We start from the raw sequence: 13,751 nt of genomic DNA on the forward strand, positions 1-13,751 counted from the left end.
TTATTTCCTCACGTCGCACTTTAATGACGTCAGCGCGCGGTATTTTTCCCTTCGCGGTTTGTTCCTTCTCTCTCGCCATAGTAAGACACCCACATCCGCTTGTTCTGACCCACTGGAGGTAGCGTCACAGTGCCGTTAGCCAATCAGAGGTAACACGTTTACATGTCATGAATATTAATGATAAGACCCGCCCCCACCCTCTGCCCTTCCCCGCCTCCTGCTTCTCATTAGCAAAACGACGCACTGGGAAAAGCGCTGAAATGGGGCTTTCTCCCAGGAGGCTACAGTATATTTACGTGCCGAGGGTTCATTTCGAGAAAGGCTGCGGATATAACATCTGGAAACCTCCACGAGCCCGTTTAAAGCATCAACAAACCACCATGCCATGGGACCTTTAAGGGGAAAACTGAAGGCCAATTTTTTTTTTTTTATTATCAAAATTCTTTTTATCTCATTTAATATAGGAATGCATTTTTGATTGCTATTTTGTCACTTTTATAGCAAGTTATGAGTGAAATATGCTCTGTAATACATCAGTCCATATGTCAAAGCAGTGGCTGTAAACGAGATTCATTGAGACCTGTGCGAGACATCGTAGGACGGAAGTAAAACGTACAGCGGAAATCAAAGCGACCGACATCTGCCAACGTTGTCAAAAGACGTGCGCGCCCTCTTTCGAATGCTGACGTGATCAAGCCGGAAGTTTTGTTTGTTTTGACAGCAATCAGGAAAGTTTGAAAAAAGTAGGCAGTAACCGTCATTTAAACTCATTTTTGTGCAATACTTCATTTGGAAAACAGTTTTCAAAATGGCGGCGGCGCGGACACGTCACGCTTCAAAGTCTCGTGAAGATCGCGTGGATAAGCGACACCTGCCGTGGACCAAACGAACTAAATTCAACACGGCTAAAAACCGAACAGGCCGATAAGTATAATATTTAATTGCAGTTAGTTGTCGATACGAGTCACAATATAAGGTTAGTAAAACCGAAAACGTCATTGAATAACACGTTAATTAAGAAATAAAGCAAGTTTAAAAATGACTTCAGTTCCCTTTCAGCAACGAACGTTGTCTCTGTACGTGGTTTTCCTGAACTCACTCGTAAGGAGTCTAAAGAGCGTCTTTGCAATGTGCGTCCCCGATATAGGCATTAGTAGTTGCTAAATGCAATCGATAAGGTCACATGGCGTTCGTTTTTAACCAAAATGTAATGAAACTGTTTTATGGTTTTGGGCATATATATATATATATATATATATATATATATATATATATATTTATTTATTTATTTATTTTTAAATTCCAAGCGTGTTTTTAATTAAAGAACAAACGTTCACATGAAAGAATGAGTAAATAATTAGGTAAATGTGTTCCCTGTGCGCGCTCATTTCACTGTTACTGCCTGATCATGCCTTACCTTGTACCTTGATCAGGTCTTCATCCGTCTTTCAACGGGTCTGCCTGCTCACAATTACTCAGATGAGATTTGGCGGACTTTAGAAGACGCCGCCAATTTGCGCGATCTGAGGCGATGCGCTTCCCCAACTCAATATCGCAATCTTCTCCTAGGAACATCTTTAGATCACTGCTTATGGCTTTTATTAGATGATGTCTTGGGCGTCCAGCAGCGCGAGAACCATGGGAGGGGATCCAGTCTAGTAAAAACTTAGGAAGCCTGCCATCAGGCATACGGGCAACATGACCGAAGTATAGGAGGCGGGCGTACTGTAGCTAATGGTGATACCCAGACTACAGCATCCAGTGCGATTCCTGATTTCCACATTAGAAATGTGGTCATAAAATCGTACTTTAAGGATACGACGCAGACAGTTATGATGGAAGGCATCCAGCCGATGCAACTGCTGCAGTTTAAGAGCCCAGGTAGCACAGCCATATAAGAGAGGTGTTATGACCCCACACTCGTAGATTTTAATCTTGGTGGAGAGCTCATGCAGTCAGGATTATTTCACCTGTTTTCCACAGTGCAGAGTGGGCAATGTCTGTCTCTCTCTCGCGTGCGCACACAATATTAGAGGTGCAGAAACGTGCCTCATTTAAGACACTAAATTAGTGAATCACTCGCCTAATGGAGTTAAATTTGATTAAAATGTTGTGATGTCACGGTGACATTCCGATCTCCATACATAATTCCATAACACATTGAAATATATTCATCATGTTTTCTGTATATTTATTTAATAATTAACTCGATGTACTTGCAGTGTACAAGAAAAAAATAATTGAACACCAGCAGCAGATTCAACACCAGTTTCCCCCGTTAACTGTGAGAGTCCCTCGGAGGCACCTGCGCAGTCTGCGTATTCAGCGACGAGCGAGTCGCTCTTTGTTTTGAACAAGTGGTCCGGGTCTCTCGTAAATTCCGAGCAAACTAAAGGACTACCTGGGCTACGATGTCGTTCGAGAAAACCACGTTAGCTTGACGATGGATCTTAAGAGGTAATTTAAGACGCTCTTTATTCCTTGCCTAAGACAGTATAGTTATTCACAGCACCTCAGCAGATTCACTTTAGATTTCGTTTAAACTTGCTAAACGTTGCAACAAACTTAACGAGCAAGGTCATTTTCTCCACTACATATATTAGGGTGCATCAGTTGCCCCCTAAAAATGAAAAGTTCCTCCGATCATGATGCATTTTTGTTTTTATGTTCCTTTTGGTAAGAAAACACACTGGGTGAAATATTTTTGACAAAATTCTCAAGTTTAATGGTGGCACCGGGAGCTCAAAGTTATGGAAAAAGCTGCTATTTTATGACTTTTATGACAAAATTTCGATCACTTTTCATGAAACATCATGGCACCTTATAGAGTATACCAAATATCTTAGATACTGTAGACAGTACGTATAGAATGTCTAAAAATATTTGGAGGTTTATTTTAGGGTGTCACTAGCATTATCTATCAGTGTTATAACCCTGGTTTTAAAGGTCCCATGGCATGAAATTTTCACTTTCTGAGGTTTTTTAACGTTAAAATGAGTTCCTCTGACCTTCTTAAGTCACCCCAGTGGCTAGAAATTTCATAATGTGTAAACCAAACTATGCCCAACATTTGAGAATGGCGCGTCAAAACGGAGCGTTGATAAACTCTTCCCTTTACTACGTCAGCAAGGGAGATGATCCCCACGCCCCCCCTCTGGATTCCCACCCACTGTATGGATTGCCCCGCCCAGCTGTAGTGAGTAGACCATAGAGGGAGGACACAACAACATGGCATCACCTAAGCAAGCGAAACATGGAAGTTGCGCTGTACATGGATGTGACAACACAGAAAGGAGTCTGTTTTTACTGCCGACGGGAGAGCCCCTGAAGACGCAGTGGCTTAATTTTATTTACTCCAATAATACGCCGTTGAGTCTACCTAAGACGGTGTATGTTTGTCGGAAGCATTTTCCTGATGAATGTTTCCACAACTTGGGACAGTACAGGGCAGGTTTTGCACATCAACTGTCACTGAAGCCTGGGTCCGTACCAAGCATCCCTGCCGCATCAGCCACAAACACCGAACAAGTAAGTGTATAACTGTTAAGTCGTTTTGCCGTGTGTTAAAATCGGTGCGTTAGCCTTGCAATGGCTACATTAGCTGTGCAGCTAACCGCTTCCTGCAGTTAGCCAGGTACTCTGCGCTACAAAACCAAAAAGCATGCAGCATGCTCTGTTATAATAGCCAATCAAAACAGTTTTTACAAAGACACCCACATTCTTTTTTTAAGTCACTCGTTCATTTTATTTGTTTGTTTGTTCAGTAAAAACCCAAACATTCGTTGAATTTATTTTATTTCCTCGCGTCGCACTTTAATGGCGTCAGCGCGCGGTATTTTTCCCTTCGCGGTTTGTTCCTTCTCTCTCACCATAGTAAGACACCCACATCCGCTTGTTCTGACCCACTGGAGGTAGCGTCACAGTGCTGTTAGCCAATCAGAGGTAACACGTTTACATGTCATGAATATTAATGATAAGACCCGCCCCCGCCCTCTACCCTTCCCCGCCTCCTGCTTCTCATTAGCAAAACGACGCACTGGGAAAAGCGCTGAAATGGAGCTTTCTCCCAGGAGGCTACAGTATATCTACGTGCTGAGGGTTCATTTCGAGAAAGGCTGCGGATATAACATCCGGAAACCTCCACGAGCCCGTTTAAAGCATCAACAAACCACCGTGCCATGGGTCCTTTAAGCTTGCCGCCTATGCTAGCGCCTGTTAAATGCAAAGGTTCTCAACATGATCTTTAGGTCACAAGAAATCAATAAATGGAGTCCAACATTGTGATTCAAACCTTACGCGAAAACATAAAATAAGCGTTTTTTGGCAAAAAATGAACCTCATGGTGCCACCATTAGACTTTTGAATATGGTCAAAAAATTTTACAGGATGTCTTTATTGGTGAAAAGGAACACCCTAACATATATACAGTATATATTCTATCCATATTCACTGGATATGAGCAATCATGTGCTCTGATTGGCTGCTCTACTACTAGGATATCAGCTCATATACCATGAGTAGAGAAAACAAAATGGCGGAGTGCATCAAGTCAGATACATCACTTTATCAAATATTTAAAAGAAACAGAAATGGCTAAATTAATATAGGGCAGGCATCACCAAATGGCGGGCCTCGGTCTGGATCCGGACCCAGTGATGGTTCTGTCCAGACCCGTGACCAATGGTAAATTCACGAGATTAAGTAATTTTCATGGAGCATTATTTTGGACGGTCGTGGCTATTGACAGCGGGCGCTGCTACTCCAGTTAATACGACAATAGCTTCACTCAGTTGAGCCAATAAAATTTAGTTTACCCAGCGCACCACAGCACAGCAACAAGCAGAGAGGAAGAGAGTTAAGTTAAGAGACAACCGACCGAGACAACATGGCTTGCTCCAAAAGGCGGCGGAAAGTAGACAAGAAAAATCGTTGTTTTAAAGATGAATGGACGGGGAAATATATGTTCATTCTTCCGGCGAGCAGTTCAAAACCAGTGTGCCTCATATGCTCCGAAAACGTGGCATTAATTAAAAGCGGCAACGTGAAGCGCCACTACGAAACGAAGCACAGCTCTTTTGAGCAAAGTTATCCCCTGAAGTCCGAGCTGAGGGCACGCAAAATAACCCAACTGCAAGCACAGTATGACAGGTCTACCCGACTCATCACACATACATTTACAGCCCAGCAACGTGCAAACGAATGCTCCTTAAAAGTAGCGTGGATTTTGGGGCAACATAAACACATTGGAGTGTGTTCCCTGGTCTAACCAAAGGAGCACTGCACACCTTGACTATGTTTGGATCGACTTACAGCTTTTTCCACTATGAACGTTGTCAAAACCAAGTACCGTTCTAGGCTCAACAATGAACACCTACATATCTGCATGAGAATGGCACTAACTCCATTCCAACCAAGATTTAAATTACTGGCAGGTCAGCCACATGCCCGTTTTTCTCATTAAGAAGAGTAAAAGAAGAATTAAAAGAGAAAAGTTCAAAGAAAAATGTTGTTTGCATTTCCCCCCAAAAAAGCCACTTGTTTTCTGAAGATGTGGACTTTTTTTTTTCTTGAAAAGTAGGCCCTCATTTTTTTAGGCTGGGACCTCCTTATTTTAAGAACAAAGAAGAGAAAATGTGAAGTCAACGCTCTGTTTGCACTTTTTAATTAATGTTTTCTGAGTTGACTTTTTTACTTGAAGTGTAGGCCTTCAATTCTTCAGGTTGGGACCTCTTTAAAGTGCTGATGACACGTTTTTGACATCTTTGGCGATGTTTTATAACATAAAAAGTAATTCCCGATGATCCATATATTAATTCACGAAGGCGCCTATTTTACAAGTTATGATAAACGCGGCTATTTGGGCAAATTTGACGGGGCTGCAGCACCCAGGAGACGAATGAGGAGGAGGAGCTATATGACGTCAGCGAAAGAACCTTCCTCCTAACTTACCAGTTTGTTGTTGATGCGACAGGTGTTCAGTTTGTCATTATTAGTATTATTATTATACATTATTTTTTTTAATATATATATATATATATAAATTAGTGCTGTCAAAAATGTCGCGTTATTAACGCGTTAACTTGACTCAATTTTAACGGCGATAATTTTTTTTATCGCGAGATTAACGCTCTGTGGCATGATGTAGGTTTTTCATAAGCTTTTGAAACTGCCAGGAACTTGGAACAGAGACTTTGCTTAGAAAAACGATAGCAGCTAGCCATGCCCCGCACAGCCAGAGTCCTCTGCCCTCCTCCCTCAAAGAACGAGCGCGGGCAGGGCGCGCTTGTAGAGATGGGATTTATGGCTCTTTGATGAGATCCGCATCTTTGTGATCCGTTCTTTGAAAAGAGCCGTTCAAAAGACTGGCTCATTTGGCTCTTTTTAAATATTTATTCAGTTTTAAGAAGACAGCGTCTAAAGAAGCCAGATCCCTCTGAACTGTAAACTCAATGCTATCCCAGAAATCCTTCCTGTAATATGCAAATTTGGCCGCCTCTGATTGGACAGCGCGACGCATCAACAGGCAGAAAGTGTAAAAGTACAAAATGTGTTAAGTGAGCTGAAACAGTAAAGATCAGATTCAATGCAATATTTATCAACGAACAATTTAAAGTTAATATAATAGTGTACTTTATATTATAATCAAGCATGTCAAGCCTACCGTCACTGTGTAACCTGTCTCTCTGATAGACTAACTCAAGCAGTAGATCACTTCACTCATGGTTCTCTTATTAGTCTCGGGACGAAGAGCCATGGTGCTCAGCTTAGGTTTCAGTTTGCAGTGGCTGTGTCAAGACGTGTTATGCTTTGCAATAAGAAAAACATTGGTACAAAACAAGCCCATTCACTTTTTTATGCTGGTAAGAGAATTACAATGGTTTTTCGTGTGACAAAAATGTGCGATTAAATTGCGATTAATCGCGAGTTAACTATGACAGTCGCGACATTAATCGCGATTAAATATTTTAATCGCTTGACAGCACTAATATATAGTTTTTATGCCTTTGCGTTGTGTTGCCGGCTTTTGCTCCAGAAGCCACAAGGATGGGGTAAGTTTATTCAAGTTTCCCAGAGATCCCGAGCTGCATGCGAAGTGGGTGAAGCAAGTCAGGCGCACTCGTGACAAGTGGGAGCCCTCACCAACATCCGTCCTGTGCTCTGAACACTTCGATTTGGATTGTTTTGACACCCTTCCCAGCTTAAAAGAATCTCTTGGGTGTTCAGTTCAGCACAAACGTGTGTTACTACCATCAGCAGTGCCTACACAGTGTTGCCAGATTGGGAGGTTTCCCGCCCAGTTGGGCGGTTTCAAGTGCATTTTGGTGGGTTTTGAACATATTTTGGGCTGGAAAACGTCAGCAGTATCTGTTGCCAGATCTGTTGCCAGATACTGCTGAAGTTTTCCAGCCCAAAATATGTTCAAAACCCACCAAAATGCACTTGAAACCGCCCAACTGGGCGGGAAACCTCCCAATCTGGCAACACTGCCAGTATTCCGGAGGGGGTCTACTAGTAGCTATGCCGGATCCAAAGACAGTCCTCCTGTCAGAACATGTGTTGTGAAACGACATAAGATAAAGGTACGCAGAGCTATAGATTCTACATGATAATCATAAATGTAATCATAAAGTCGGCGTGATATCAGTCATGTATTTGCTTGTGAAAGCTTGCGGCTTTCATGTAACTGCCGCCTAGCAACGAGAGGCAAAGGGTAAAGAGGGTAGGTTATCATAGATTCTATTCGGAAGAGATCAACACAATTCTAGACTCCCAGAAGAGGAAGAGCTAGCACTAGAGAGTTCACCGGCGTTTTCATGCGCCATTTCCATTGAGTAGAACCAGAGTAGAACAGCCAGTGAACCGCAGCGTGTTCTTCCGCTGACGTCACAACATGGCCGCGAGCCACGGACCCAGTTTTCTTGCGCTGTGCAATTAAAAGTTGGATATTCGCGTAACAACAGCTTCTTTTCACGTAATTATAACAGAAATCTAACATGTTTGCCATGTTGTATAGTTTATTTAAGAAATTGCATAGAGTCATGTTCGTGTCATCAGCACTTTAAATTAAGAGAAAAAGGAGTTATTCCACTCTGTTTGCACTTTTTTATTTATTTTATTCTGAGGTTTCTGTTTTCTTTAATCTGAAATAAAGGCCTTGAATTTATTTTCCTGGGACTACTTTTATTTATGGTAAAAGAGATAGTTGTGCACTCAGTTCATTTCCTGCATTGGAAATGAACAATAAATATTGTTGAAACCATATGAAAATGTGGACATAGGGGAAGGCTATAAGACACAAGATGGACTTCCGTTCGGACCTTCTACTTGGACAAAATTTAATAACTGGACCTCAGTGACTTTTAATTGAATACCCCTGATATAGGGGGTCCCCCCCAGTATCTCCTTTTCCACACTCCAGCCCAGTCGGTGACAGGAATGCACCTTTAAGTTGGTTTCCCAACCGACAAAAAAAAACCTTAAAGAAGAAGAAAATGGCAGAGCGTTTTGCTGAACTAACTGAGGATAAAATAAAAATTACTTGGGGAAAAAAAGGGGGCAACAAAATATGGGATGAAAGCATTTCATGGTAAGAACGTATCTCCCCCCCCCCACGAATTATTATTACTGCATTTTTCACAAATTGCTCCTGTAATGTCGCCGCTTTGTTTACATTCTAAGCGGAAATGATTTTGTTGGACATTTTGTATAAAGTTTTTATTTATCGAATTTGCAAAAAAAATAAAAATGCTCCACTTTTCAAAATGCAGTGAATGTGGATAGAATAAAACAGTTATTCCACTCAATCTCGTCGTACATGGCTTATAGCCGACTCAGTGCTACGTGCCTTGTCGGCTCATGTACGACTCGATTTCATGGAATAACTGTTAAATATGCTAGTAGTAGGGGGCCTACTGGTTAGTGTGTCCACCTCTCGACTGGGACGTAACGAGTTCTATTTGCAATTGGGTCATACCAAAGACCATCATAAAAACGGGATCTACTGCCATCTGGCGAGACGTCGCAATACAGATGTGAGTATGGAGTCAAACTCTTGCGGTTACCAGAAGGCCAGCCCACCACTGTAACCCAAGCTATGTGATAGGTTAGAGTCCGAGGGCTATAGAAATGGAGATTGGCGCCACCCTATGCGCCTTAAGGGTACTAGGACTGGAGACTGGCTGGGAAATCCAGGTCCTGGTGCAGGAGGGACTTTGTCACTTGGAAAAATGTTCTGGGTTCTTAAGGGTTTCTTCTTTATTATTTCTTCTAAAGACTAATTTATTGTATAGAGTGTACACTACCGTTCAAAAGTTTGGGGTCACCCAGACAATTTTGTGTTTTCCATGAAAAGTCACACTTTTATTTACCACCATAAGTTGTAAAATGAATAGAAAATATAGTCAAGACATTTTTCTGGCCATTTTGAGCATTTAATCGACCCCACAAATGTGATGCTCCAGAAACTCAATCTGCTCAAAGGAAGGTCAGTTTTATAGCTTCTCTAAAGAGCTCAACTGTTTTCAGCTGTGCTAACATGATTGTACAAGGGTTTTCTAATCATCCATTAGCCTTCTGAGGCAATGAGCAAACACATTGTACCATTAGAACACTGGAGTGAGAGTTGCTGGAAATGAGCCTCTATACACCTATGGAGATATTGCACCAAAAAACAGACATTTGCAGCTAGAATAGTCATTTACCACATTAGCAATGTATACATAGTTTTCACTGATGTCACGGCATTCCGGGGAACGCCCTCCAGCCGCCATCTTGTGGGTCAAACAAAACGGACCATCGCCATTACCGGCTACGTTATCTCGGACGAATTTATGAAGTTATATAGTCAGTTTTCTAAAATAAAGATCAATGTCGGCAAAATCAAGCAAACGGAAGTATATAGATACATTAGACGACATCTCATGACAATGGTATGCAGCCAAACTGGCCTTGATTGGGGATTCCCCTACGAAGTGGACAAAGATGCATTTTCAAGTGACTATGCAGGGCTGCCATCCATATCATACCCTGATATTGTGAACTATTTCGTGAATAGTAAAAGTGCCTACACACTTGATGACCTCAAAGCATACAAGTCGCTGGAGTCATACAATTATTTTGTCTGTGGCTGGGTCCGTGAAGTCCACCATATAAAACCAAGTGACAGTCGTGTACTAATTACAGCCAAGGTATGTAAACATTGGAAATAGAAAACGTGACAAACGAGCGATATTAAGTGTACATTACAATGTAAACGTTCACTCAGCGGTTCCAGTTAGGCATTCTCCAGAGATTGTTTACACGATGTTTTGGTTTCCAAAAACAAACTTAAACACAATTGATTGTTTATTTAAACAACTTACCATTTATAAAATGATCGGAGCAGATTTTGCTGTGTTTGGAAGGCTGATAATCCTTGCGGTTGATTCTCACAAGCCATAGATTTCTCCTTTGTATGCTGAGTTTCTTTGTTTGCTCGCCTTCGTGCTCCCGTACAGTGGGAATTCCATAAAAGCTCCGCTTGACGTCATCATCTGACCTATTACGACAGCCGTGAATACAACAGGTGTGCACCATTGCTAGCTTTAAATAGCCTGCTTGGGTTCTTTTGAAGACTTTGTACTCGCGCGTTACAATGTGTGCTCAGTCACCCGTACGGTAAGCTTGACCCGCAAGATGGCCGCCACTAGTGAATCCCCGACTCTGTGACGTCATGTGCAAACTATGTATAGAGTGGATTTCTGATTAGTTTAAAGTGATCTTCATTGAAAAGAACAGTGCTTTTCTTTCAAAAATAAGGACATTTCAAAGTGACCCCAAACTTTTGAACGGTAGTGTATAATGGGAGGAAAGCACTGAAAAAGGTGCGTTTCTGTATTTAATGAAACACTTTACCTCAAATCTATCAGCCGCATTTGAACTAAAGTCATTTTGCTATTAGAGAAAAAAAAGCAACACTTTTTTTTTTTAAAGCTCTAAAAAGCTTTTTAAAATGGTTCATGTAGTCCACAATTGTGCTCAAACCACATCCGTTTTTCTTCTTTACGTCATCCGATTTCATCTTAATTTCAATATTTGAAGAATGTCCATGTCTTGTGGTGTTACTTTCAAAAAAAAAAAAAACCTGCCTGTTCTCCTGTCCTTGACTCTTATAGACTCCGGCTGAAGGAGCGTCCACGGCCATTTACGCAGCCACCGCCTCTGAGCTGGAAGGGCTCGGCGGCCTGTACCTGTACAACGGCCAGAAGAAGCTCTCCTCGGCAAGCTCCTATGACAAGCAGCTGCAGAAAAAGCTGTGGACCAAGAGCTGTGCGATGGTGGGTCTTCACAAAGCCTGAGGAACATCAGAACACCTTTGATGAGATGAGCATTTGGGTCATGGTTATGATGACTGAGGTTCATGTGCTGGAAGTTTTAATTTTTGCACTTTGTCTCATACCTGGTCTATGATGTGATAGTGGAAGGAGTTCTGACTTCTTCTTCCTTTGTAGCAATCAAGTGGAGACTGATTGATTGATTCTTCGGAGGTAAATATTTCTCAAAAAGGACAGGACGTATACCGTTTCCAAGCCTAGTGTCGTGATTCTGCACTATGAGAACTTTTATGTCATTAACGCAAAGAACCAGAATCAATGCAATAACAAGTTCTACTGATTTGCCAAGCCGTGGCTTTTAAACTAGTGTATTAAAAAAAAAAAAAAAACAATCAACTTGACCAGCGGATCATGGTTATGTACTGCCTCAAAAAAAAGATGTCCAAGATGGACGACGCTCTGCCTCTCTGTTTTCATTTCCTCCCGCTTCGGGGAGAAAAAAAAAATCTCGTCTTGTGCCGTCTTCAGTGGATTCCCCTGTTCCAGTGTGGTCCTTTTTCTCTCTGCTAAATCAAACATGCTCGAACACTTGATGATGGAAACCAGCCGCGCTCAATTGAAAACCTCGCAGATGCACAGCCGGAAGCCTACAGCGGGGGAAACGGTTATTTCATAAAAGCTTCTTTTTTTTTTTTTTTTTTTCCACCCTGAAATTCTGTGTAGCGTCTCGGTAGCTTTTCCCATCGCAGATGCCTCCTCGCCCGGCCCGACCTACTAATTCCTACTAGGATTATGTTTTTCTTTCGTTCTTATTGTTTTGTCTATCTTTAGTGACTGTGACGTGTTATAAAAATGTGATTGTCATGTCTGAGCAATTTACTAACAGCTCTAGTGTTCTGTTTCTCTTTTTTTTTCCATCATTTAGTCGTCTCATATCACAGAACTGGGCGAGAAGAAACGGTTGAGTTTTATAAATCGTGAATACGGTCTTGGGAGTGTTTGAATCGTAGCGATAAAACACTCAAACATGTCCTGAGGAATACTTTGAATCCAGGTGTTCTTGAGAATTGACTTGAATTATTTTGGATAAATGAACGATGAATGAAGCCATGGAAAGAAATGAATAGAAAAGACGACTTCTAGTTTTCTAGCTCCTTTGTGTAAAATACGAGTGACTGGGATGTGTGAACGCCTCCAAGTGCTGCTTCGCTCTGCAGAAAATTTCACTTGTATCCGTGTCATGTTCCAGTGTTCAGTGTACGTGTGTGTATTTCCGTGTAAGTGACCAATGAGTTGATCAAACATGTGCTCAGAACATATCCTATACCAGTATTTCACGTGAACTCCTCCATTCAAACGTTCCCTTTCTGGTTTTAACCAATCAAGAGCCGGGTTCTCTTTGATCCTAGCGTATTGTACGATCCGTGCGTGCTAATCAGTCGGCGCCATTTGGCTTTCATCCCAATCGCAAGGGTAATTACAGGCGTAATTGCAGCCCTAGTGTGATTACTTCCTTGCTCCAATTAAACCAGTCGGTTTAATTGGATAGCGATAAGAAGGTAAGGAATAGATCTGTAACAATATTTAGGATTGATCAGAAACGCAGCTCAGACGGAGATAATTGCACGCACGCTCTTGATTATGAAAGGCCACCACCGCTCACTGTGAACAGCATCGTTATTCTCAATCGATACGAGTGGAGCATTCTGTCGAATGACGTGGAAGCATCCTCATCGATTAAATGGGTGGAAAAAGGAAGAAAATGCAATTCCTTTGGTTGAAATTTCCAAAAGAAACCTTGAAATCGATGTTACTTCAGCTGTCGTGTCTTTATTTGATGTGTGATGTGGGTGGGTGGGGAATTAAAATTTATTTTTGTGGAATGATGAATGGTTCCCCTTGTCAAAAAAAGATGCCATCACCTACAGTACAAAAATAATTGACATTTGGGTTTTGAAACTGCTCTGTGTATCACCCCATGTGTTTGTGTAGTGAGTGCTATAAAGATGTCGTCATCTGTGTGGGTTTGAGAGAGAGAGAGAGAGAGAGAAAAGGAAAGAGAGAGGGAGAGATAGTAAGGGGAAGACAGACCGAGCATGCATGAGAGAGAGTATAGGAGAGACAGAGGGAGAGTAAGGTAAAGACAGATGTAAGGGATAGACAAAGATGGTGAGAGAGAGAAAGGGAGTGTGTGTGTGTGGGTGTGTGTGTGTGTGTGTGTGTGTGTGTGTGTAAGGGAAAGAGGGAGAGATAGTAAGGGAAAGATGCAGCACGCATGAGCGAGGGAGAAAGGGAAAGAGACTGTGTAAAGGAACGACAGGGAGAGTAAGGTAAAGAGAGAGAGAGACAGTGTGTAAGGTAAAGACAGAAAGGGAAAGAGAGACAGTGAGTGTAAAGGAAAGAGAGAGGGAGAGTAAGGGAAAGAGAGAGATAGGAGAG

General features: G+C 41.9%; 1 protein-coding gene across 2 annotated transcripts in view; it reads left to right on the top strand.

The window, feature by feature from the left end:
- dhrsx (dehydrogenase/reductase (SDR family) X-linked) overlaps window positions 1-13,195 on the top strand; it is a 136,882-nt gene extending 123,687 nt beyond the window's left edge. For both annotated transcript variants that reach the window (XM_060898995.1, XM_060898996.1), the window contains one exon: window positions 11,154-13,195. In XM_060898995.1, the coding sequence (XP_060754978.1) occupies window positions 11,154-11,336 (183 nt within the window). In that variant the 3' untranslated portion in view covers window positions 11,337-13,195. The remainder of the gene's footprint in view (window positions 1-11,153) is intronic.
- The last annotated feature ends 556 nt before the right edge of the window (window positions 13,196-13,751 follow it).

The sequence above is a fragment of the Neoarius graeffei genome, chromosome 18 (genome assembly GCF_027579695.1).
Source record: "Neoarius graeffei isolate fNeoGra1 chromosome 18, fNeoGra1.pri, whole genome shotgun sequence".
In the NCBI taxonomy this organism is placed as follows: domain Eukaryota; kingdom Metazoa; phylum Chordata; class Actinopteri; order Siluriformes; family Ariidae; genus Neoarius; species Neoarius graeffei.